Raw genomic sequence first — 27,817 nt, 5'->3', positions numbered from 1 at the left:
GCATTAAAGGATCAATGAGTAGTTATTAACAAAAAATTGTTTTTCTCTATATGTCAACCATGTATTTAAAATTGCTTGTTTTGACTTTATTACTGAAATATATGCTCTGTTGTTAGAATGCAAGATAGAAATGGTCATAGGAGGTAAAAAGATTAAGAAGTTAAATGTGGCCTACATTTATAATGAATGCTACCCTTTTGATTTTGTTTTCTTGTAGGCTGTATTCATTACCAAAGAAAAAAGCTTACACCAATGCAGAAAGTATAGTCAGGTTGCCTGTAGAAAATATTAGTTATATGAAAATAACATCGGGTATGATTACAGAGTACTGTGTCTGTTTTGATGTTAAAGTCTTACTTTTCCTTTGTAAAGAGAATCCTTTTTGAAAATTTGAATACTTTTATGTACCTGAATATTAACTGCTTAGAACTATATATTGAACTTGATTTAGGTTATATTTATAAGACAGTATTAGATGCATGTGGAAAAGTTAATAAACAATTTGAAATAACTAAACATCTTCTAACTTATTTCAATTATATCTTTATACATTTATTAGAAAGTAATTTAGGACAATTTTTAATAGTATGCTACCTTACAAAAAAAGTAATGTAAATGTATTTTTCAATTGAATTAGGGATTTTTCATCAGTTTACATTGATAACATACTATGTGCTCAGCATTGTTCTCACCTGTGAGGATATAACAATGAGTCAAGTCAACCAAAATTCACCAGGTAACTCAAAGGTAGAGAGCAAGCACAGTGCTTAAATGGCAAAGGACCTAGCTTTAAACCTTGGTGTAGTATATAAGCCAGACTTTAGCAATAGTCTAGTGTCTCACTTTCTGTCTCATACAGATAAGCAGATCTTTTTAGAAATTATAAATACAGGGTTGTAGATAGCTCACCAGTTAGAGTACAGGCCTTACCGTCCTCAAGGACCAATAAATAGTCCAACACCATGTGGCTGCACTACGGATTGCACCAGAGGAAGCTCCAGAGATGATGGAGCTGTGCTGTAGTGTGTTGCTCTCCTCCCCTCTCTCATTCTTTCTCTATTTTTCTCTTCCATTTCTTTTTTCTCTAGCTGAAATACAAAGGGATGAAAGTGTTGGCCCAGAACACTAAATCATGTGAGGATCCCTAGTGCTATATGGGGGGGGGGGAAGAAATATTTCAAAAACAAAATAAAACCAAAATATTCATACTTTCTGAAGTTTATATCCTAATGGTAGAAGCAAACAATGAAGAGATAAATACTTATTTTACTTACTTACTTACTTATATGATAGGATGGAGACAAAGAGAAAGTGAGAGGGAGGGGAGAGAGAAATACCTACAGCACTATTTCATCACTTGTGAAACTTCCCTCAGGTGGGAACCAGGGACTTGAACCCAGGTCCTTGCACATGGTAATGTGTGCATTCTACCAGATGTGCCACTGACTGGCCCTACACATGTTTTTTTTTTTAACTTATTATTTATTTAAGAAAGGAAAAATTAACAAAACCATAGGGTAGGAGGGGTACAATTCCACACAATTCCCACCACCCAATCTCCATATCCCATCCCCTCCCCTGATAGCTTTCCCATTCTCTATCCCTCTGGGCGCATGGACCCAGGGTCATTGTGGGTTGCAGAAGGTAGAAGGTCTGGCTTCTGTAATTGCTTCCCCGCTGAACATGGACGTTGACTGGTCGGTCCATACTCCCAGTCTGCCTCTCTCTTTCCCTAGTAGGGTGGGTCTCTGGGGAAGTGGAGCTCCAGGACACATTGGTGGGGTCTTCAGTCCAGGGAAGCCTGGCCGGCATCCTGATGGCATCTGGAACCTGGTGGCTGAAAAGAGAGTTAACATACAAAGCCAAACAAATTGTTGAGTCTACACATGTTTTCTAATAAACCTTTATTTACAGAACAGACAGGGAGCTAGAGTTGCCTCACAGATTGTACTTTACTAAGACCTAGTTTAAAGGATCCTAAGAAGTAAGAACTTGTAGCAGTTGGTAATGGCAACATGGGCATGATACAGAAAAGTAAAGCTGTTGCACTTCAAAAATAGTATCAATAACTTGAATATGTTATCTTTATTATGTTAAAAAGATATGAATATAGCATTACATCTGTAAGTCTCAATAATGTGCACTGGAAAGGGAAACAACTTGGTTATTGCAAACTTGCACCTTCTTCTGAATACCACCCCCCACCCTCGAGTAAGAGAGAAGATTGAAGTCTAATCTTTTTGGCAGTATAGGTAGGAGCTTCATGGGAATTTAGCTGTTGTATTCTAACAGAATAGTTTCTGCTTCATCACTCTCAGCATCTCAACAGTGCACTACCACTGTGGAAAAGGACTCTTGCTTTTATTATAGTGCATTATCTTTTTTCGCCCTTTTTCTTCTTACCTTCCCTGCTATTTTGAGTCTTATTTGAAAGTTCTTTCTTCTCTGCCCATCTTCATTTTTTTTTTGTTGTTGTTTGTTTTCAACCAGAGCACTGCTCAGCTCTGGCTTATGGTGGTGCGGGGGATTGAACCTGGGACTTTGGAACCTCAGGCACGAGAGTCTGTTTGCATAACCATTATGCTATCTACCCTGCACCCACCTATCTTCATTTTTTTTAAATTGTGGTATAATGAACACAACAAAATCTCTCATTTAAAGCACCTAGTTTCTTAACATTTTCTATCTTCTTATTGCTGTGCTGCCAATCATCAGTGTTCACCTCCATGACTTTAAAAAATATATTTATTTATTTTACCTAAAGACAGAGAGACTGAGGGGGGGGCTACAGAGAGAAACATGCAGCATTGCTTCACCACCCCTAAGCTTCTCTGCTGCAGGTGGGGATTCCAAGCTTGAACCTGGGTCCTTGTATACTGTAATGTGTGTGCACTGCCAGATGCACCACCACGTGACTCCCTAAAATTACTGTGTGTGTGTGTGGGGGGGGGGGTGTTTTGTTTTTTCTTGTTTGTTTTTACCAGAGCACTGCTCAACTCTGGCTTATGGTAGTGCTAGGGACCTTTGGTGCCTCAAGCATGCAAGTCTGTTTGCATAACTATTATGCTGTCTCTCCTGGCTCATCTCCCAGGATTAAAATGCTATATTTATTAACCCTCACCCCCCCCCCCCACTCCTCTTAACTCTGTTGTACATTTATTTTAAATGTGGGCTGCTAGGCCTTTCTTTTACCTTGCATCCCCCCCCCCCCACCAGGGTTATCATTGGGACCCAGTGCCTGCACAACAAATTCGCTATTCCCAGTGGCCATTTTTCCATTATTTATTGTGATAGAACAGATCAAAATTGAGAGAGGGTGGGGAAATAGAGACCTACAAACCTGTTTCACTACTCATAAAGCTTCCCCCTGCAGGTGGAGAGGGGCTTGGAGGCTCAAGCCCAGGTCCTCAGCTATAGTAGTGTGTATGTTTCATTCGTGGTGTCTTAGTGTCATCTCTAGTCATTTCATTCATTCATGCATATTGAAAACCTGTTTACTTTGGGTGAGGGGTACATGAGAAAAAAAGTAGCACCGCATCTGCACTCGTGGAATTTCTTATCTAGTAGGCAAAAGGTGTTGATATAGATAATTATCATAACTGGTGTGGTGTAATAAAGGAATAGTACATAGTTCTCTGTACTTTAATAGGAATTTTGTCTCAGAAAGTGGTATTTTAATTGAGTTCCGTAAAATGTTAGTAAACTAAAACACACACACACAAAAGAGAGTGAAGGGTATTCCAAGTAGAGAAAACAGTTTCTAGTAAGTCTGTCTGTGGCATGCATGAGGAACTTTGAGCAAGTCAGTATGACTAGAGAAGAATGACAGGGAGATATGATGAGATAAAGCCAGCACGGTATGGTACACTCATATTCCATAAGCCCGTAAAGACCAAATCAAAGATTTGGAGCTTGATTCTAAAACCAGTGGGAAGGACTAGGGAGACAGCATAACAGCTATGCAAATGACCTTGCCTGAAGCTCTGAGCTCCCACGTTCATTCCTCAGTACTACCATAAGACCGAGCTGAACAGTGCTCTGGAATGAATGGATGAAATCAGTGGGAAAACATTGAATGGTTTTATTCAAGAGTGTGGTGTTGGTAGGTAAAATGTTATTTGGCTAGGATTTTGTTAAAGTTTTTTTTTTTAATTTTTTAAAATATTTATTCCCTTTTGTTGCCCTTGTTTTATTGTTGTAGTTATTGTTGTTATTGATGTCATTGTTGTTGGATAGGACAGAGAAATGGAGAGAGGAGGGGAAGACAGAGAGGGGGAGAGAAAGACAGACACCTGCAGACCACTTGTGAAGCCACTCCCCTGCAGGTGGGGAGTCGGGGGCTCGAACCCGGATCCTTATGCCTGGTCCTTGCGCTTTGTGCCACATGCGCTTAACCGGCTGCGCTACCGCCTGACTCCCAGATTTTGTTAAAGTTATCCTTAGCCATAGTATGGAGAAGGCCAAGAGAGGCAAGGCAGCGCTTTTTATCATGATAGGTGAGCATTGTGTGTTGGGGAAAGAAGTGGAGTTGAAAAAAATGTAAAATTTAAAAAGAATAAACCATATATGAATGAGGAAATGAAAAAAGGATCAGCAGTGATTTCTGTGCTTTCAGCTTGTATGTCAAGATGAATGTCACACTGTCCTGAGATGAGAACCACAAGGAGAGAACTTTATTTTAATGGAAATCTTGGATATGGAAATATTGACTTGGGTACATTTGCCGTACTACAGGAGACATTAAATGGACAGAATTTAATGGGAACCAGAGATATAATGGGGAGTTTGACATTTAAATGATAACTAATGTGTGAATGAGTATGAATGTGATTTCTTAGGAAAAAGACTATAGCACACAGAAGATAAAGAGATGAGAATTTGAAATGCTGGTGATTAAATAAACAAAAGAGAGTTAATACCAAAGATGATTGAGGAGTAAAGAAATAGTATGAAACTAACAGGCTTATTTTTTTTCAGAGATGGATATTTCTGAGAGCATGATTCATATTACATATTATATATGTATATATGTGTCTGCATATATGCATATGTGTATATTATATATATAATATGTCTATGTAGAAGGGTAAATTCTATTAAAACTACACTGTCCAACTTACTACACTATTCCAGTTAAACAGAAAGCATGTTCCTTCTCCTAAAACCACTGCTCTGTAAATATGATAACCAGAAATTCAGTCATCCTGTTTTCCCTCCTGTGGTAATTCTAACTTTTTAATAACTGTTCTCCAATTATTTTATGCATCAATATATTTTTATTTTAATATGTAGCCAAGTTCTTATACATGGGCACACCACTGCTGAATGGCCTCCCCAGCCAATTCATTATTTTAATGAAGAGAGACCACAGCACACTGCCCTACCTTTCATACAACCCTACCCCCAATTCCACCCCTACCCCTGCCTTGATGCTTTCATGAGGTATCAAGGCTCAAACCTGGGACTTCATACATCACAAGGTATCAAGCCCTACCATTTGAGCTACGTGTTTTGACTTAAGCTGTTTTATTATTTTTTAACTGTGTGTGTGTATGTGTCTGTTTGTCTGTCTGTCTGTCTGTCACCATGAAGATGACTGTGGGTAAAGAATTGAACTTGTATGCCTGAGGTCCCAGGTTTGATTTTCAGCGCCACATATGCTAGAGTGGAAATATATTCTAGCCTCTCTTTATCTCTCAATTAAAAATATATATATACTTTTTAAATTTAAACGTTGTAAAGGCCATTTAAAAATTTTCTTACTTTCATACTTGTAAGATACTTTACTTATTAGCAATAATGATATATTTCCCCACTCACTAGTATAAGAATATTTATGTATTCAAATTGGGGTAGTAGGAGTCAGCAAGAAAACTCCGAGGATGCTTGCCATTTGGCATGTGTGCGATCCAGGATCAAACCCAGTACTCCCCACCCCTACCCCATGCATTTGAAGAGCTTTGATATCATGGTATCTTTTTAAAAAATACTTTATTTTGATAGAGACATAGAAATTGAGAAAGAGGGAAAGAAAGAGAGACACTTGCAGCACTACTTCACTGCTCCTGAAGCTTTCCCCCTACAAGTGGGCACTGGGATCTTGAACCCTGGTCTTTGCTTATGGTAATGTGTGTGCCCTACTAGGTGCACTGATGCCCAGCCCCTGGTGCTGTGGTGTCTTTCCGTTTCTCCCCCCACCCCTTCTATATGAAAAATTTGGCCCAAAGCAATGAAACCCTGGCAGTGACAAAATATAAAAATAAAATAAAAATTAGTGATTAAATGAAATTCCTAATAGACAAAAACTGAAGTAAAAATATTACCTGTCGGGAGTTGGGCAGTAGCACAGCGGGTTAAGCGCAGGTGGCGCAAAGCACAAGGACCGGTGTTAAGGATCCCGGTTCGAGCCCCCAGCTCCCCACCTGCAGGGGAGTCATTTCACAGGCGGTGAAGCAGGTCTGCAGGTGTCTATCTTTCTCTCCCCCTCTCTGTCTTCCCCTCCTCTCTCCATTTCTCTCTGTCCTATCCAACAACAACGACAACAATAATAATAACAATAAAACAGCAAGGGTAACAAAAGGGAATGAATAAATAAATAAATAAAATTAAAAAAATATTACCTGTCTTGGTTATTAAATTTGATCTCCCCCCCTCCGCTTTGTCATTAATGCAGCTCTCAAGAGGCAGAATTTATATAATAATCCTTTCAACTCCATGAGTTACACAAGTCCTTACAGTCCAAATGCAAGTAGCCCATACAGCAGTGGTTTCAATTCTCCATCCTCAACCCCTGTGCGACCTCCTATAGTCAAACAGCTTATACTTCCTGGAAATTCAGGTAAGGAGAAAAAAATAGAGTAATAAATGGTTTTTCACTAACTAGTCTACCTCAGAAAATGACTTACCAACTACAGTTCTTTTTTGATATGAAACCTAACTCATAGAGATAATGTCATTGAAGAGTGACTGATATTGCTTCAGGTACAACACTAGACTCTAGGGATGCGAAGACAGGCTAGATTGTACCTATCAAGTTTTTATCAGTGTGTACTTTTAGTCTGGTTTAATTAAATAGGATTGTAAACTTGATTCTTCTAACTAACTAATGCTTATTGAATCGCTTGCTTGTAATGTGTTCACTTAAGCTTGTAATGTGTTCACTTAAGCAGGTGCACCACCTCCTGGCCCAGAATAGCTTGATTGTAAAACCCAGGTTGTTAAAAACTTTTTTGTCAAATAGGAGTTTTTAAACTTTGATACCAAATTTAAGTATTAGTCTAATGTTATATGAGAATGTTACAGGAGTATTTGGAACCCTACAGATCCTGGGAGGGCTAGATTGTTGTGAGCTGGGGGAAGAATGCTGTGCTGTGGTTCTGTGACTAAAAATGTTACTATGTAGTTTGCTGCTTTTTAGCACTAACTCAGCTACTTTTGTTGCTGCTATTACTAGAGCTAATTATTATTAACATTTTTATAATTTATTGTTGGGAGCTAGAGAAATTGTTCATCAGAAATAGTACATGTCCTGCACAGGCCAGGTGTGAGCCCTGGCATACTGCCTGGAGAAGCCCCAGTGATGCTTTGTCTCGTCCACTCTCTGAAAAAGTTGGCCCAGAGTAGTGAAATCACTCACTTATAAGAATGGATCTGTATTTAAAATGAAATAGTGGGGGGTCAACAAGATAATTCACTTGTAGCCTAGGCAACACCAAAATAAAGTACATATAAGTGAGTAAATACTATATTTATAGTTAGCCACTTCATATTTTTCATCTATATATCCTCATCTAATGGCTTTATTGCCTTGCGCTTTGCATTCTGTATGGCTTATTTTTTGCTACTTGTTTGATCTAGTATTATCACAATCTATATTTAACATGTAATTTTACTTAGATACTAACTCTGATCTTGTAGTACTTTATTTCTATCTTGCTCTTTTTTCATTTCTTTATTGGAGAATTAATGTTTTACATTTCGACAGTAAATAGTTTGTACATGCATAACACTTCCCATATAACACTTCCATATAACAATACAACCCCCACTAGGTCCTCTGTCATCCTTTTTGGACCTGCATTCTCCCCCCCCCCCCCCCCCGAGTCTTTTACTTTGGTGCAATACGCCAATTCCAGTTCAGGTTCTACTTGTGTTTTCTCTTCTAATCTTGTTTTTCAACTTCTGCCTGTATCTTGTTCTTTTTGATAGTAAGTATTAACTATTTTAGGTTCTTCTTGCTGTTCATATACACCTTTCATATTGGAGTTGACTCATACAGTAAAGAATTATGGGGGGAAAGTAGCTCAAATAAATCTCCAGTAGAATTATAAGTGACTACATTGAAATTTATTATTCACTCGAATTTGATATAATTATAATATTTTCTTCGAAAGAAAATATTTAGGCCGTGTATATTCTTTATTTTTTGGACTTCTGCCCTTTTATTTAAAGCAATGAAATACTTTCACCAATTCATTTTTTTTTTTTTTTTTTGTAAATCCTGTCTTTGTGCTTGTGCTTCACTAACAAGAGCTCCTTGGCTTCTCAGTACTAGTTCAGCAAAGAAATTTTGTAAAGCTATTATAGCATAGTAGAAATACGCCTAGTGTTCTTCCTAAATAATGAATTCTAATTTTCTTCAAATTTAGTTGTCTTATTTAGGAAAAATAGATGCTTTATTCAGGGAGAAGATGTTGGTGTTTCATAAATGATTGTGAATTTGGAAAAAGAAAGTACCATGTCATAAATTCATCTATTTATAAAGTAGTTTCATTGGTTTTCTTACAAATGTTGAAATCCCTTAGTTTGTGTTATTGAATGCTACTTGCTAGGTGCTGTGCTTAAAGTTTTATTATTTCATAGGATATTAGACATGTTACAGTTAACTGAAAATATGTTTTGTATTTCCATCATAATATAAAGAAGTTCCTCTGGCCCTCAGTCCTTGATGAAGTTAATTTCTAATTTCAATATATCAATATTTTACAAACAGAAAAAAACAGAATACAAATGAACTGGATAATAAATCAATAGATTTAATACCAAGTTAATTGCAGTAGATACTTTATTCAGTTTTGGTTGCATCAAAGTTTGAACCTTTTTCTTTTTTAAGGTAATTTGAGAAGTTCATCAGACAGAAATCCTCCGCTCAGTCCTCAGTCCTCCATAGACAGTGAGTTAAGTGCTTCAGAATTAGATGAAGATTCAATTGGATCCAATTATAAGTTAAATGATGTAACTGATGTACAAATTCTAGCACGGATGCAGGAAGAAAGTAAGTATTTTCTTAAAGTTGAGATCTTTCACTACTGCTTAATTTTGCATATACATATGTCTTAAAGTATTGAATGAAATTGTGATATAATTTAAGTAGAAATGTTTAGATTTCAGAAGCATGTTCAACATACGGATTTGTTTGTTCATTAATTTGCTTTCAGAGTCTCTTATCTATAAAAACAGTTTGCTGTGTAAGGAGCAAAGTAAGGTGGGTTATACTCTGCTTCTGTGACTAGTAATTGTGCTTTCCTTATTAACTCTGCACTGAATCTCACTAGTGTAGTTATTACTATTACTCTTTTTATTGTAGATCATATTTCATAGTTCTGTTTCATTATTGTCCCCCATAAGAGGCTTCTTAGACATTTTCTTCCTATCCCCTTGCTTGTAAAATTTTTAACACAGATAAACTCTCATTTTATTATGTACCGTCAATGCCACAAACAATTATGATCCTTACCATTTTTTTTTTTTACACCAAAGAACCAACTTTTGCCCCCCTTGGGAACACATGTCACTTCTCTCAGAATGTTTGGTGTAGACTATAAAAAAGATCTTTGTGAGAAAATTGGAATTATAGCATTAAATGAAATGAAGCATGTTATGATGTTTTGCAGAATAGTCCTTGAAACTTTTTAGGTCATGGACATCTTTGAAATCTAACAAAAATATTATCATATTCTGCCATACCACCAAATAAATAAAATTTTTCATAGTCTTCAAAGAATTTCTAGATGTTCCAATTTTCATCTTAATGTAGGATGGTAATGATAGTATTATTGCCTAGATGTTCTATTATAAGATGCCACGGGCGTTTAACTGTAGTGAGCAGTCACTCTAAAGTTCATTCTTTTAGTTTTTACAATAAAGAGGTCTTAAAGCACACATTTCAAATTTTTGGCAATTGGCTGAGAGTAATGCTGTATATTAGTTCAAAAAGTTTGTTGCTTATAGTATAGATCCTTTTGAGGTTAATATAGATAAGATTTATTAAGCTGTAATATGTATTAAGAAACTAGCATGTTTCTTTTTTTACCAGGACTTTCCTATCCCTTTCCAATCACACATAGAAAGCGACAGAAAAGGAAGGCAGAGAAAGTGAGACAACGTTATGTCATGAAACACTGGTGTTCATGGAACATCCCTCTAGCATCATGCAGGATACTCTCATCACTGTCCATGTGGTGCTGAGGGCTTGAACCCAGATCCTCGTGCATGGCAAAGCATGTGCTTCAGCAGATGTGTTTCCCCGTGACCCTGCAGTATATTCCTCAGTTTGATGATTCATGCTAGTTTTCATGTAACTTCCATTAGGAAAGCTTAGTGCAGGCTGGTGATATAGCTCACTTGGACAGTACTTGCTTTGCCATGCACATGATTCAGGTTCAAACCTGGTCCCTCCCACACTGAAGGAAACTTTGATGCTTGGTGACCCTCACTCTCCCTCTCTTTCTGTGTGTGTGTGTGTGTGTGTGTGTGTGTCTCTCTCTCTCTCTCTCTCTAAAAAAGTTGGCCCGGAACAGTGAAATTCCAGTGACAAAAAAAAAATCTGGTGTTTGCTTTATTTATCTAGACTCCTAGAAACTAGTAACATGGTACCTTTTCTTCTATAATTTTATATAACTCCTCCCTGAGACTGGTATTATTAACTAGTGAGGAGGTAGTTACTGGCATAAATAAGAAAGGAAAATCAAGGATTCTGCTTATCTATACCATAAAAGTAAAACGTACTGAACAGCTGGTTTTTAGTACAAACAAATACCAAATCATTATGCTATATGTTTTATTATTATGGTATATGTCCACTACATCTCAATAAGAATGTTTATTGGGAGTCAGGCAGTAGCTCAGCGGGTTAAGTGCACATGGTGCAAAGCGCAAGGACCGGCGTAAGGATCCCGGTTCAAGCCCCCGGCTCCCCACCTGTACGGGAGTCCCTTCACAGGTGGTGAAGCAGGTCTGCAGGTGTCTATCTTTCTCTCTCCCTCTTTGTCTTCCCATCCTCTCTCTATTTCTCTCTGTCCTATTCAACAACGACAACAATAACTACAACAGTAAAACAAGGGAATAAATAAATATTTTTAAAAAGAATGTTTATTAATTGATAAATAAAAGTAAACTTATTTCTACTTCAAATCTTAGGTTACAATATTTTGTTAGTGGCTCAATTAACTATTTACTATAGTAAAAAAATAACTTTAATAGTCCTTTCTAAGCCATTTGACATTTATTTTTCTGATGATTTTAAAAAAGACGTTAAAGTGATCCAGGAGGTGGTGCAATGGATAAAGCACTGGACTCTCAAGCATGAGGTCTTGAGTTCAGTCCCTGGCAGCACATGTAACAGAGTGATGTTTGGTGTTCTCTCTGTGCGTCTGTCTGTCTGTCTGTCTCTCTCTCTCATCTTTCTCATAAATAAATAAAATCTTTTTAAAAAAAAAGACGTTAAAAATGTGTGTGATGCCTCCTTGGAACTGCTAAGCTTCCCCCCCTCCCAAATTATCTTTATTTATTGGATAGAGACAGACAGAATTTGAGGAGGAAGGGGAAGGTAACAAGGGAGAGAGACAGGAAGACACACCTGCAGCACTGTTTGACCACTTGCAAAGCTTTCCTCCTGCAGGTGGGGACTGGGGGCTCAAACCCAGGTCCTTGGGCATTGTAACGTGCACTCAATCAGGTGAGCCACCACCTGGCCTCCTCAAAAATAATTTTTTTATAACACTGTATCACTAGGTTTTTGGTATTAAAAGAAAGTTTTTTAATTAATGTTTGGGGCTATTGTCTGGTTCTGCCTCCTTATTGTTAAAGTGAAAAACAAAATATTGATAAAACTACATATTTTTTGGAAGTACAGTTTGTTTTTCATTGATTATGTCTCACCATTTTTGTTGTTGTTCTAGGTATTTTTATAGCTTTTGAAAATTTCCAAAGATGTGTTGACGGAGAGGGAGGGAAGTCATCGAGACAATTTTTAGAAGTTGTAGAATTTTATTTATTTATTATTTATCCATTTATTTATTTTGTCACCAATGTTAAGGCTGAGCTTCCATGCCTACATGATGACTATTTAAAAAAAATTTTTTTTCTTATAGAAACAGAAAAGGGCCTGGGAGGTGGAGCACTCAGTTAAGCACACACATAACCATGCTCAGGGACCTGAGTTCAAGCCCCTGCTCCCTACCTGTAGAGGAATGCTTCATAAGTAGTGAAGCAGGTCTGCAGGTGTCTTTCTCACTCCCTCTCAATCTACGCCCCCCCCCCTCAAATTTCTCTCTGTCTTACAAAAGGAAAAAAATAAAAGGAATGATTAGTCCCTGAGAATGAGAGACAACTAGTGCAGACACTGAGCTCCAGCAACAACCCTGGTGGCAAAAAGAATATAGAAATGGGGAGAGAAAAATAGAGGTACTTGGAACACTCTTTCACCAATTGTGACGCTTTCTTCTGCAGGTGAGGATCAGGGAATTGAACCCAAGTCTTTGTACATGGTAACATACGCCACTGCTCAGCCCAAAAGTCTTAGAATTTAAACCTGTTTTTTTTGTTTTGGAATTCTCTCAGATTATAAAGTAATTGGCATTTTATTTATGCCCAAATATTGAATTCCTAAGGGTGGGATCAGATGTATATCCAGAATTTATTAGTCTCACACATCAACTACTATTTTAGGGATAGAAACACTTATAAATTTATGGCTCTGCCTCGTAGTATAGATTTTAGATAAATTGGACAGAGGCTTGTTCCATTTTAAAATAACTCTTAGGGAGTCAGGCGGTAGCACAACGGGTTAAGCGCACATGGTGCAAAGTGCAGGGGCAAGCATAAGGATCCCGGCCCGAGCCCCCAGCTCCCCACCTGCAGGGGAGTCACTTCACAAACAGTGAAGCAGGTCTGCAGGTGTCTATCTCTCCCCCTCTGTCTTCCCCTTCTGTCTCCATTTCTCTGTGTCCTATCCAACAACGACAGTATCAATAACAACAATAATAACTACAAGGGCAACAAAAGGGAATAAATGAATAAATATTAAAAATAAAATAAAATAAAATAATAGGGAGTGGGGCGGTAGTGCAGCAATTAAGCGCGCGTGGAGCAAAGCGCAAGGGCGAGAGTAAGGATCCCGGTTCGAGCCCGCGGCTCCCTACCTGCAGAGGAGTCTCTTCGCAGGCCGTGAAGTAGGTCCGCAGGTGTCTTTCTCTCCCCGTCTTCCCCTTCTCTCTCCATTCCTCTCTGTCATATCCAACAACAATAAAACAACAAGGGCAACAAAAGGGAATAGATAAATAAATATTTAAAAAATTTTTTAAAAAACCTATAAAAAAGAAAAAATAAAATGAAAGTAACTCTTTAGATGTGGTTTATACATCCGTAATTGGATATTATCTAAGATGACTCCAGTGGAAAGGGAGTTTTTCCTTTATATTCTATTTGAATTTTCCAAAGATATTTTTCACTTTTAGACCTTATGAAGGTAAATTAAAGAAATAAAATAACACATTCATTATTGTCAGGTCTCCGACAAGAGTATGCAGCTACCACATCTCGGCGCAGTTCTGGCTCATCTTGCAATTCTACAAGACGGGGTACTTTTAGTGATCAGGAACTTGATGCACAAAGTTTAGATGATGAAGATGACAATATGCATCATGCAGTATACCCTGCTGTTAACAGGTTTTCACCATCACCACGCAATTCACCTCGACCATCACCTAAGCAGTCACCCAGAAATTCACCTCGTTCACGCTCTCCTGCTCGGGGAATAGAATATAGTAGAGTGTCCTCACAGCCTATGATTACCCGCTTACAACAACCTCGCCTTTCACTTCAAGGCCACCCCACGGATCTACAGACAAGTAGTGTTAAAAATGAAGGTAAAACAGCAGTCTTTGGGGATGTTCTCAGTGGTAAAGTACATGGTTTGCATGTATAAAGCCCTGGATTTAATCACCAGCATAAAAAAAAAAAGTAAACTTTATGTTAGAATGTTTATGGAAAACAGTTGTCCTTCCTATTTCTGTATTGAGTACCAACTCTTTGTATATTCTGTAAGCAGATCAGGAGTGTGTTCAATTTATCATTTGTTAATAGTGTATTAATAAAAATGAAGGAGGATGTGAATTTAGTTTGACTTTGGCCTACTCATGAAGTAATATGTATTAATCACCTGGGTAGAATAAGGCAAATCTAACAAATCTTGTAAAATTAAATTCACTTTGTCCTTAATTTAAATTTAGAATCTTTTTTAAAATATTTATTTATTTATTCCCTTTTGTTGCCCTTGTTTTATTGTTATAGTTATTATTGTTGTTGTCGTTGGATAGGACAGAGAGAAATGGAGAGAGGAGGGGAAGACAGAGAGGAGGAGAGAAAGATAAGACACCTGCAGACCTGCTTCACTGCTTGTGAAGCGACTCCCCTGCAGGTGGGGAGCCAGGGTTCGAACCGGGACCCTTATGCCAGTCTTTGTGCTTTGCGCCACCTGCGCTTAACCCACTGCGCTATAGCCCGACTCCCTAAATTTAGAATCTTATATTTATTTTTAGAGGTCTTTTTCTACCCACTCTTTAGAATGTGGATTATGTGTTGCTTATTTTTATAAGACAGATATTTATTTTCCTAAATAAAATGTTTTTTCAAATGTTTTTTTTTTAGTGTTTTATTTATTATTGTATAGAGGCAGAGAGAAATTGAGAGGGGAAGATAGAGAGGGAGAGAGACAAAGGGACACCTACAGCCCTGCTTCACCACTTGTGAAGATTCCGCCCCTGCAGGTGGGAACCAGGGGCTTGAACCTGGATCCTTGTGCACTGTAATGTGTGTGCTTATCCAAATGCGCCACCACCTGGCCCCCTCGATAAAATGTTTTTTTTTAATATTATAATTGTTTCTCTATCTGACCTTTTCTCTTCAAAATTCTGTTGTCACAGAAAAACTAAGACGTAGTCTTCCAAACCTGTCCCGAACATCTAATACACAAGTTGACTCAGTGAAAAGCAGCAGAAGTGACTCAAACTTTCAAGTGCCAAATGGAGGAATACCTCGCATGCAACCTCAGGCTTCAGCCAGTGAGTATCTCTTATGCTTCAGCTATTAAATGAAAATTACAGATCATGTGCTGAATAGTTATACTAAACTATATAGTAAAATGTAGTGGCTAGCTACTATGAAGTATTTATAACTATATTAAAATTTTTATTATTCCATATTAGATACCCAACTTTATCACTGTTTTATATCCGTATGGCACTCTGATCTGTCCATATTTTTTAAACCTAGATATTTTAATCAAGAGAATTTAGATACTTATATAAGTATATATTAATTAAAAACTGACAGGAATTTGTGAAAAGTTCTGGAACGAATTGCTAAAACCCAGCATTCTTATTAAAGTATTAATAAAAGCTAATAAATTTTATAAATGTACAAGGAATATTACATTCTTAGTGAATAATACTCCAGCATTTTATTTATTTATTTATTTTTAAGTAAAGAAAGCTTCATGGAAATAAGTAGTTGAGATTGAGTTGAGACATGTAAGCAATGCTCAGAGAGAATCATGCAGTAGCACTTAGAAGACAAAGTGACCAAACAGAGCCAAGAAGCTATGTGGGAACAGATGAGTACACTACTGCACAGGGTGATTTTTCTTTAATTTTTTTTAAATTTATTTATTTTTCTTTTGTTGCCCTTGTGGTTATTGATGTCATTGTTGTTGGCTAGGACAGAGAGAACCAGGGAGAGCGAGGGGGAGAAAGACCTGTAGACCTGCTTCACTGCCTGTGAAGCGACTCCCCTGCAGGTGGGGAGCCGGGGGCTCGAACCAGGATCCTTCAGCCGGTCCTTGTGCTTTGCGCCATGTGCACTTAATCCACTGCACCACCGCCTGACTCCCGATTTTTTTTTTTAAGTTAATATTTTCTTAAAGTATTTCTTACTGACTTGACATGAGCTTATGGTTAAACCAATTTTAAATGATGTATCACAGCTATCTTTCTAATCTTCTAAATATTCAGTAAGTATCCCTGTTGTATGTTATACAGCTCATATCAGTTCTAGTGTCTGATGTAGAGTCTGATTCACTCAGTTCTTTTGTATTCTGTTACTAACAGTTGTTGAAGTGGTTACCTCCATGTTCCTTCATTCATTCAGAGCTATGAATAAGAGTGGTAGAACTTGAAGCTTACTGGTCATTTGTACCTTGTTTATTGAGGATTAAAATTTTGATAGCTTTTTTTTAAAATTTCCTTGCATTCTTCTTGGCTCTTGCTTGCTGACTTTGTATATACTTTGTGTTTAACAGTGTACTTGGCGACTCAAAACTCCTTAAGCTAGGGGATAAAAAACCATTTGATCCAAATTGTTTTTTGTGATAGTTATTGTTACATTTTCCTTATTTATCAACTTCACATGTTATTTATATTACAGAAACTTACATAGCATTGCGCTATACATGATAATCTTATTAAATACCTAGAACAATCCCTTGAAGTAGTTATATTTAGCACATGCTACAGTTTAGGAAACTGACACTTAAGTAAATAATTTACTTGTGTCAACACAGTTTCTAGTGGCAAGTTAAGAATTCATACTTAACATTGACCCTGATTGAGTCTAAGTCTACCTAGAGAGATTTGTCACGTCCATAATTTTAGTAATTATACGTAGATGTTATTCCAGGTTTTTCCTCAGATAGAATTTGAAATTTAAGGCATTATAGAAAATTGTTATCAGGGGTCTGGGCAGTAGTGCAACAGGTTAAGCACACATGGCACAAAGGACCAGCACAAAGACCCCAGTTTGAGCCCCCGGCTCCCCACTTGCAGGGGGGTCGCTTCACAAGCAGTGAAGCAGGTCTGCAGGTGTCAATCTTTCTCTCTCCCTCTCTTTCTTCCCCTCCTCTCGATTTCTTTCTGTCCTACCCAACAACGATAGCAGTAACAACAATAATAATAACAACGATGATAAACAAGGACAACAAAAGGAAAAAAATGGCTGCCAGGAGCAATTAATTTGTAGTGCAGGCACCAAGCCCCAGTGATAGCCCTGGAGGCAAAAAACAAATAAGTCACAAAATTAATAGTAAGAGGGGAAAAAAGAACATTGTTATCTAGGAATTTGTGCATGTCGTTTTTTCCAGTTGATGGAAGCAAAAACATGTTTATGTACAAGATTAAATTTAATATTCCAGGTCTTGTTAGCTATGTAATTATGAGTGCCAATGTGGATACTCTTAAGTGGTATAAGAGCTAGGTATTTGAAAACTTAAAAAATGAAAGTAAAGATCAAAAATATTTTTAAGGTTTATTTAATGAGACAGAGAGAGACATCAGAGTACTGCTCAGTTCTGGGACCTTGGAACCTCATGCAGCAGAGATAAAACTTTCACTCTCATAAGTTAACTCTGAAATGGTGAGAGGTAGCTTTCTTGGCACTAAACTTAGTAAAGTTAATTTGGCATTTGAGAATTGATACATGAGCTTATGGTTAAACCAAATTTAAATGACAGTAGGTAATATTTGCCTTAAAAAAAGCAATCTTCAAAATTCAATACAACAGGAAAGAGAATTTTATGTCATTAAGATCAAGGAATAGAACCCATGTATATAATAAGACTCACTTTCACAGTGTATGCACATTTAATTTAAATTGTCATTTGCATTTGCTTTTATACTTAGTTTGAATTACTTAGTTCTGAATTTCTCAAAATTTTTCATGATAATGTCTTCAAACAACTTCTCAGCTTTTTGCTAAGACCAGTAATACCCTATATACTGTTTACATCATTCTATTAGTGTCTGTACCAGCTCCACTTGGGACTATTCTCTCATGTTTTTATGAATGCTCTTTATTCAGGCTACCCTCGCATCTCAAAACTGTATGGAAATGAAAAATAATTCTTCATGAAAATAGGAAGGCGTGAAAATCTAAGATAAAATTGTTATAATAGAAAAATATGCTGGAAAAAAAAAAGAAAAATATGCTGACCTTGTATGAGTTTCTTTCCTCAAGTGCTAAATTTACTATTACATAATCAACTTATGATTGCCTAAACTTTTTAAAACTTTTTTTCTTTCTGTAAGTGATTTATTTCCTCTCTCCCAGAAGTTGATAATTAAGGAAAATATATTGAGCAACAGGAGATTCTAATCAGTGATTTACTTTTAAATGGTAAATATCTATGTGTGGTTTCATAATGGTATGTTTCAGTATTTGGATAATGTATAGGCAGCAGAAAAATACCATCCTTTTTAAAAATGTTCATATTTTTATATCTAGCTGTGGTGAAAATTATAATTGAAATGTCATAAATGCTTATTTTAATGTGTAATCATACTTCACAAAAATTTATTTGAAAAGTAGAAAATCAAGAATATTAGCAAGTTCAAAACATAATAAAGTTTATCTTATAAAATATATAGAACTTTTTGTTTTAATATATAATGAAGCCAAAAGCAGTGTTACTATTTTCCTAAATAAAAAATGTATATATGTATTTATGCTTTTTCAAAATAGTCATTTTATGTCATATATATAATATACAAATGTAATAACAATTTTAATAAATTTTATACATGAGTTAGTATTGTTTATTTTTGTATCATATAAACTTCATTTGTTAGAGTGGTACATATTGCATTTTGTTTTCTTTTAAATATTTCCCTTTTTTCACCTCTTAAGTAGGAAAGCTTTGGTTCTTACTTGCTGGTCTGCATGAACTTAACTTTGCAAGGTTGCTATTATTTTCACTTAAGGAACCACTTCTGTTGCCTTGTTACTATGCCAATCACTATTTTTATGCTTATTTGCTGTGGCTGCGTTATTATTGATGCTGACATTCAAATACAAGTACCATGAGGGTTATGGTACTATTTATTTTTATAGCTTTTGCCAATTTTCGACTTTTATACTTGGAAAATGAGCATAACTTAAACAGTTTAAGAAAACCAGAGCACTGCAGAGATCATGGATATATGTCATTTTCTCAATTTCTCTAGGGAAAACAATGTTACAAAAAGCTTTTTTTTTCTCCAAAAAAAGAGATGTTAGTACCTTGTTTTCTAAGAACGACTAGAACTATAAGCTTAATAGAAAGTTTAGTTTCTACTAAAATTAGAGGATTTATCCATTGGTTCACTAATGAGGAAAGAAAAAGAAGTCTAAGACAATCTTAAGTTTTAAAACAGCAATAATACTCAGTCTTCCATTAGTATTTTTAGTACATCCACAAGTATTATCTCAATCAAACGGCACAACAAACCATTTCTTACTTTTATAAAGAGGAAGCAGAGATCCATATGAATTGTAAAGGTCATGTAACTAGAAAAGTGGCAAAAGCAAGACCAAATTACTACACCCTCCCATCTCCTCCCTAAGTCTCTTGGTTTTTCTCCCAGTTCATGACAGTTGGACCAAATCATGTTAATCCACTGATAGATGAGTAGGCATCGTGAAAAAATGTTATTGGGTGACTCTATTTGAGCACAGTTTTAATTGAACCATAAATACTTTGTGATTTACCATGAAATAATAAAATAAATTAGTGTAGTATTTATCTATCTGCTTAACATTTAGCCAACAGGAAAAATATTTTTACATAGGATTCAGAATATACTTCCCAGTAAGATGGTATTTAGGATTTGTATTCTATTTTGTACCTCTTTCTGAAGGAGTATCAAGGACAGTTGTCAGCTTATACATATGTAGCCATACTGCATGGGACCCAAGAGAAGAAATACTAGTAATTCAGCTTTCACTTAGAACCAAAACACTTAAAGGGTTACACTTGAATTTTACGTTATTATAAAACAGAAATTGAGAATCAGTGTCATAATAAAACTAGTTGGCTAACATAAGTGTGGGTGAAATACTGGTAAAACTTTTGTTTCATGACAAGTAGTGCAGTGATATTGGGCTGATAACTTCAAACAGATTTTATAAAGGTTTTTTTTTCTTGACAGTTTTATAAATTTAATTGAAAATATGAGATTGGGATCTCAAGTTGCTCTCTGTTTTAAAGAAATTTTCAACTTAATATGAGGCATATTCAAGTTTGAGAACCACTAGATTAGATCCTGACTATGGAGTATCTTGAATACCTAGTCTATTTTTTAAATATTTATTTATTTATTTTGGATAGAGATAGAAGCTGAGATGGGAGAGAATCACCTGCAGCACTGCTGCACGACTCGTGAAGATTCCCCCCTACAGGTGGAAACCAGGGACTTGAACACTGTAATATATGCACTCAACCTGGTACACCACCACCCCATCCCATTGAATGCTTAGTTTAGTACTGTCGATTTTATCTAGTAGTCACTCACTCATTTGTTCTTTAGTTATTCAGTATATATTTGTTGGGTGTGTACACTGGCAGTGTAAATGTAAATGTGGATGGCACAACCTGTATCCTCTAATAGCAGGGAGTGATAGCCAGGAACTTCATTGGGAACTGAGAAGAAAAATTAAATTCATTAGCATGAGAGGTTTTCTAGGAAGATAAAGAGAAACATCATAGCCAGTTATAGAGGAACTTGTCTTGTATGTAGTCATGTGAAGAAAAGAGGTATAGATTCTACCTGTAGTGAGATAAATAGTGAAGTCTTAGGAAAGGCACCATAATTATAGTCGTTTTGTATCACTCATTTGTAGAGTACATGATGGACTAGTAGGTGCAGTACAAAGAAATGTAGGTAGAAAACAGATTGTGGAAGTTTTAAAATATCACTTTGAACAATTTGAACAATATCCTATATGTTTGGGGAGCAATGGTATGCTTGTTTCTTTGAAAACTCAAATCTGGTAAAATTGTGGAGAATAAATTGTTGCACTGGAAACCACTTAGCAGACTATTGGAATAGTCCTAGCAAAAAAGTGGAGATCTGAACAAAGACAGTAGTGGTATATGGGTTGATAAGATCTGGATGAAATGTCTTAATTAAACAATAAGATACACAATTTGGTAACACTGAGAAGATTGGAGGGAGAGAGGATTGAAGGGTGACTGAGAATTTGTACACTATGAATGATTTGAAATAAAATGTCATAAAGGGCACCAGGAGGTGACACAGTGAATAAAACGTTGGATTCACATGTGTGAGGCCCCAGGCTTGACTCCCAGTACTGCATATGCCAGAGTGGTGCTCTGCCCCCCCCCCCATTAATAGAAATAAAACATTAAAAGAAAAATTAATATCATAGAAATTGTGAGGACAAGGACATTTTATCAGTAATTAATAATGGATTATAGTGGTGTGTGCTTACTATTTGGCACCTGGTGAAGATTTTTTTTAGTATCTTTCCAGTATTAAAAAATTACATTCAGTAAGAATCATTAGTGAAATAAGTTATAACAATAATGATGAATAGTTACAGTAGAGATCATGCCTTCCCATGCAGAAGGCCCTGTGTTCCTGTGCCACGTGAGAATACTATGAACAACACCAGGGGGACCTCCAGGCATGGTGGAGCAGTTCTTTGGTGTGTCTCTGTCTCTCTCTTTCTGAAATTAGAGAGAGACAGAGACAGAGAAAGTTGGTTTGTGGGAGTCAGGCGGTAGCGCAGCAGGTTAAGCGCACGTGGCATAAAGCACAAGGACCAGTGGAAGGATCCCAGTTCCAGTTCCTGGCTCCCCACCTGCAGGGAGTCGCTTCACAGGCAATGAAGCAGGTCTGCAGGTGTCTATATTTCTCTCCCCCTCTGTCTTCCCCTCTTCTCTCCATTTCTCTCTGTCCTATCTAACAATGACAGATATCAATAATAATTACAACAACAATAAAAAAACAAGAGCAACAAAAAGGGAAAATAAATAAAATAAATATTAAAAAAAGAAAAAGTTGGTTTCTGAGTAGTGAAATTATTCATGTCCAAAACCCTGGAGCTGCAAAAGCATAGTAGTAGTAGTAGTGATAATGATGGTGGCCAGGAAAAAATGAAAACCTTCTTTCATTGGACTTTGTAGTTTAAATCTGTGGTAGCAAAAATTAAATAGTCAAGTCAGTGTTTTAGTGCCATTCAGAGAAGTAGTGCTGCAGCCCCATCTCTTATCAAGCAGTTTCACCTTCTAGTTTCAGTTACTTGTAGTCAGCTGTAGTCCTAAATATTAGTATATAATGAGAATTTTTCCACCACTTTCAATTGATGAGTTGTTATATTACTTAACTAATTGTTTGTTGTTAAAATTGTGTTTTATTATTAGTTGTAATTAATCTCATTGTGCCTAACTTACAGATTCTTGTTATGCATATAGGAAAAGGACAGTATATAGAGTTCAGTACTAGCCATACACTTACACAGGGAATCCTGGGACCTCTCCTCCATTATTTAGGGGATTGTGTGCTTATACAATTACATTAATTTTAAGCAAAAATAATTACGTACTGTCCAGTCACAACAATGAATATCACAATTTTTCCTCCTTTTCCCTCTCCTAGCTTCAGAAAACTGATAAAATAAGCATAATAAATTAAAATCAAATTTAGTTTATTTTTTGTTTTTTGTTTTCTTCCAGGGGGCTCAGTGCCTGCACTACTGGTAGCCATTTTTTCCACTGTGGTGATGTTATTGCTGTTGTTGTTGGATAGGGCAGAGAGAAATTGAGAGGAGGGGAAGACAGAGAGGGAGAGAAAAGATACCTGCAGACCTGCTTCACTGCTTGTGAAGCGACCCTGTTCAGGTAGGGAGCCAGGGGCTCGAACCGGGATCCTTCTGCCAGTCCTTGTACTTTGAACTATGTGTACTTTACCAGGTGTGCCACCACGTGACCCCCCAAATTTAGTTTTTGTTCTCATTTGGGTAACAAAAATTATGTTGCATCTTATGTAGGTTAGTTCATATTGTGTATCAGGCAAGTTCTCTGCCTGATTCTGTTTATTTCATAGGAGACAGTTATGCATTGGGGGAAGGGAGCAGAGACTGGTATCACTCCAGTATTTGTAGCATTAAGAGATTGACTAAGAACCTCAAGCATACAAGTCTCATATAAGCTACTTCCCCAGCCATTGCAGTGTGGTTCTTTGGCTTTTGGGAAAGTTTTACTTCACTCAGGAATACTGTTATGGCATCCCCCATAAAACTTGAAGGCTAAATAAAGTCCAACAAAGTGATTGTAGCTGTGAATTTAAATAAGACCTTTCCTTTTCCAAAAACATCTGCTTGTAAGTCATTAAAAAAATAATAATAGGTATTGTATGTGTACTCGCATGTGTGCCTGCGAGTAATCACGTGTGCACAAGCACACATGGTTACTTTTTGCCCTTATTTATTTCATTCTAGTCACAATGGCCTCTTTTTATTCTTCAAACATCCTAGGCATACTTCTACATCAGGTCCTTTATAATTGTTTTTCCTCCTCTCTAGATTCTTTCCCAAACTTCTCTCTGCTTCATCTCTTCCTTCAGATCTTTCTGGAAATGTCATTGCAGGGAAATATTTCCTGGTCAGCATGTTTATAATCAAATCTTCTACTTCTGGTACCCCTTCCTTAATTTTTTTTCCTTAAAAGACAGCACCATCTTAGAGGCCATATACTATATACTATTTTTTTTAGTCTAACTCCCCTCTTTTAGAATTTAATTCCATGAAAGTAAAAGTTGGTTACTGGATCCATTGTACCTTGGGAGCTAGGGGTGAGAAGAAAGGAAAGAAAAGAAAAAGAGATAAAGAAAGGACCTGGAATAAAATAAGTTGAAATAACAGGAATGAATGAATGTAATATGAATGGTTAAAACCATATATTATTCATGAAAAAAATTTAGTGATGGAAGCATCCTATATTTTGTGACATACATATATGGTAATGCATTACAAAGTTGATTTTTTACTTAGTAGTCTGGCAGTGTTTGTTGGTATAAAATACTAGCCATTACTTTCTGATAGCTATATTATTAGTGTGAAAACACCATCTTAGTGTGAAAGGCTTAAGCAGTAATATAAAAGATAGCAAGTATCCTTTTATCAACCCAGTGATACTTCTTATTCTAGCCAGAGTTATGGATATGGTGTCTCTTTTATCACGTTAACTTTAAAGCTTTATAAAATCTGACTTTCAATGTGGGAGAGACATTTTTAGAATTACTTAGTTGTTTGATGCAGTTTGTTGAAGCCACTTTAATTTTGGATGGCTCTGGACTGCTGTTTATTTGCTAGTTTTTGAGTGTTTTTGTAGTTGAGATTAAGAGTTTAAAGAGAGCTTAAAACTTCTTATTAGTCACTTTAAAAAGCAGATGCTTTTTGTTATCCAAAACCCTTGAGCCTTGCTAACAAACACACACCTCTCTACCGCCCCCATATGTATATGTGCACAGCCCAGATACATTGCTATCCAAAATCTAAGGTACAATTGATTAGTTGTATTCTACAGCATGATAATTGTTAAGATTAAAACAGCTAGATTCTGACTCTGTAAGGACTTGCCTGGTTCTGAGTTTTCTTCTCCTTTTTGAGTGTAGGGATTTCTGTTTCATGTTAGGGCTATTCATCTAACAATAAATGCTTTGCCAAAGCCCGCTTTTTTTTTTTTTTGCATCAAGCAAGTACTCCATTTATTTTATTCTATACTGTGTGCTTGTTTTTCATCATTTTTACTTAATTGGCTTTATATTCTTTGCATCCTGTAGCATGTTTGCTGGTGGCTTGTTTTCTCTTTAATATTTTGATCAGTTTACATATTTTAGATTTTCTCATCTATAAGAAGCTTTCTAAAAGTAAGCACCTGCACTGGTTGCCATCCCCCTTTCCTTTCCAACCTAATGCACTCAGCATCACTTTAAAATTCCTCTGCTTCTAGGGATTTTAACATTTTTCATCTTATGGTTTCTGTTCCTTGACAAATTTTCAAGTTTGCATTAAACTATTCAAGTTTACAGAAGCTATAACCTTTACCTTATCCTTCCAGACAAATATTACAGTTCCTTATTTTTCAACAGCTTCGCAAAGGCTGAAAAATTTGCCTCGTACTTCCCTCAAAGCCAAACAGTTGCTTCAAACTTCATCTACAAAAAGAGGTAACTACAGCCTCTTACTAAGTTGAAAATTTCAGCAAATGGTCAGGTTAGTTAAGTCATCTTTTGCCATACTGAGTCAGTCGTGCCTGTGGGGCATATTTTAGTCTTTTTTTTTTTTTTTTAATAGTAAAGTGGATTCATTCTTTGTTATTTGGATAAATCCAGAAGAAATGTTCTCTCCAGAGGTATGTATTGGGTTGTTACTCTGAAAGGAGCAAATGTTATATAGATACAGTATTTGATACTAGAGAATTGACCGTTTTTCTTACCAATCTAAAATTGAGGGATCATTGGTTTAATGCTACATTTACTGAATAAAATCTTTAAAATGAACCAGATGTCAGGCATTATGTATATGTATTTTCTTCTAACCTTGTTTTAGGTTTACTTAGGCATAGAAAGAAATGGGTATATTCTCACATTAGAAATTGGAGTTCAATCAAGTTGTTGTGGTTAATTAATAACATATGTAATATTCAAGGAGTTGTACCTTTTGTGAAACTGAGGTGAAGAAACCTATGAAGATTAGACACAAAATTATCTCATTGATTTCAGTGGCTCAGAAAGATGTGAAATTGAAAGACGTACAGTGGAATTAGACCATTATACAAACTAATAAAAGTCTCAGAGTAAATGGATATATAGGCTAAGGTCTTCTACCCAGGACATGTAGATTTTGTAGTAGCTTCGCAACCCAATAAATAGCAAAGATGTGTAAAGAGGAAGTTTGAGATTTGATTTCTTGAAAAAAGATTGGCTAGTATGGCTGTAGAAATACTGTAATAGATATTATATCAAATTCACTGTTAAACTGTTTTGTTGATATTTGATGAATTTAGTATATTTGAGGACATTTAAATAATAGACTTTGAAAGAAGGACTAGTCATATAGAAAAAGCAGGATGTGTAAATGGGTTTTGAATATCAGAAGTTGATCAAAGGTTTTCCAATACAGATACATATTGGTACCATTGTCAGAAATTATAGATTGAATAAAATATACTCCATCTTTAAATGGACATTAACTTTTGTGAATTATTATAGAAAATGATTATCCTAGGAATTATCTGAAGTAGTTAGTTTTTTTGAGCACTCTGAATGTTTTTAAGTACTTTTAAGGGTAGTCGGTAGGTAAAAAGTGAACATGAAAGGATTCTGGTGTCAAAAACAGATTACCATTTCATAATTAAAAAGCAGTGAATTTTAATTTTATGTAAATAAATTTTACATATTGTCTCTGAGCTGCTTCACAATGTAATTTTGGATCATGTAGGTTTAAACAATTTTAAGTTTTACTTAAAAATTTTCATACTGCCACTTGTTTTTATCTAGAGCACTGCTTAACTCTGGCTTATGGTGGTGGCATGGATCAAACCTGTAACCTCAGACCTCAGAGTGTCAGGCATGAAACTCTTGTAAAACCACTGTGCTCTTTCCCCTGGCCCTAATAAATCCAACCCACCAAAGTACCTACTGTCTGTGATAAGATTACAAGAAATTCCAGTCAGAATTCTTGTTGCCTTTCATTGTCTAGTTGACGTAGTAGAGAAATGTATATGCATTTGTGTTCTATTTTGTTTCATCTCCTATTTAACTTAGCCCCTTACTCAAATTGATGTGTGTTTTCTGGTTGGTATTATGCCTCGGTGATGATCATTTTACAGTGTAAGTGCTGAAAAATGGACAAGTTTAGCAATAAGGTTTAAAATACAAGAAAGGGAAAGAAAGACAGGGTTACCTATAGCACTGCTTCACCACTTATGAAGCTTTCTCCTGCAGATAGAAACTGGGGACTTGAACCTGGGTCCTTACACAGCTCTCATACTTTACAAAAAAAAAAAAAAAAAAAAGAGGGGTGGGGTGAGAGAGAGAATAAGTCTTCAGCTCTTAAGCATGAGGTCCCAACTTCAACCTCTGGCATCCCATGTATGTACCAGGGTGATACTCTTGTTTCTCTATTTCCCTCTTTCATTGATTAACAACTAAACCTTAAATCTTTAGAAAAACGAAACAGGAAAAAAAAATAGCCCACAAGAATAGTGGAACCATGCAGGCACCAAGCCCCCCGTGATAACGCTGGTAGGGAAAAAAAAAAGAACTTAGTTACTGATAAAACTGAATTAAGGAATACTTCTTGAATCCAAGTCAAAAGTGAATTTTTCTAATGTCTCTTCCTATCTAGATTTTGATTGAGATTTTTTTAATGAGATAGGAGATAAATACCACTTTCTTTTCTTTTTCTTTTGACAACACCAGGACTGTGCACATGTGTGATTCTACTGATCCTGTTTGAGCTTTTTCATTTTCATTTCAGAGACAGGAAAGGGGAGACACACTGACATACAGAGCTTCCCCTGGTGTTGCGTCGCTTCCCTGTGGTGCCAGACCTCAAACCTAGACTATGTATGTGGCGGGCATGCTCCATGTCAAACAAGCTATCTTATAGCCCCCAAAGTTATATTTTTGTAGATAATTTGACAGCTAAGCCTGTCTAGTAAAGAGATGACTACACAGTAAGACGTCCCATAAATCAAGTCTGA

At 36.3% G+C, this 27,817-nt stretch overlaps 1 protein-coding gene across 3 annotated transcripts in view; it reads left to right on the top strand.

The window, feature by feature from the left end:
• The window catches only part of SLAIN2 (SLAIN motif family member 2), a 70,039-nt gene that overhangs the window by 27,673 nt on the left and 14,549 nt on the right, over positions 1 to 27,817 (top strand). The window contains exons 3-7 of one of the 3 annotated variants that reach the window (XM_016184906.2): positions 6,674 to 6,838; positions 9,113 to 9,274; positions 13,788 to 14,147; positions 15,204 to 15,341; positions 25,200 to 25,277. In XM_016184906.2, the coding sequence (XP_016040392.1) occupies positions 6,674 to 6,838; positions 9,113 to 9,274; positions 13,788 to 14,147; positions 15,204 to 15,341; positions 25,200 to 25,277 (903 nt within the window). The remainder of the gene's footprint in view (positions 1 to 6,673; positions 6,839 to 9,112; positions 9,275 to 13,787; positions 14,148 to 15,203; positions 15,342 to 25,199; positions 25,278 to 27,817) is intronic. The other 2 variants (XM_007539689.2, XM_060188076.1) reach the window with 2 other exon arrangements.

This window comes from Erinaceus europaeus, chromosome 3 (assembly GCF_950295315.1).
Source record: "Erinaceus europaeus chromosome 3, mEriEur2.1, whole genome shotgun sequence".
NCBI classification, from domain to species: Eukaryota; Metazoa; Chordata; class Mammalia; order Eulipotyphla; family Erinaceidae; genus Erinaceus; species Erinaceus europaeus.
The sequence above is the reverse complement of the archived record's forward strand: the minus strand, read 5'-3'. Positions and strand labels throughout refer to the sequence as shown.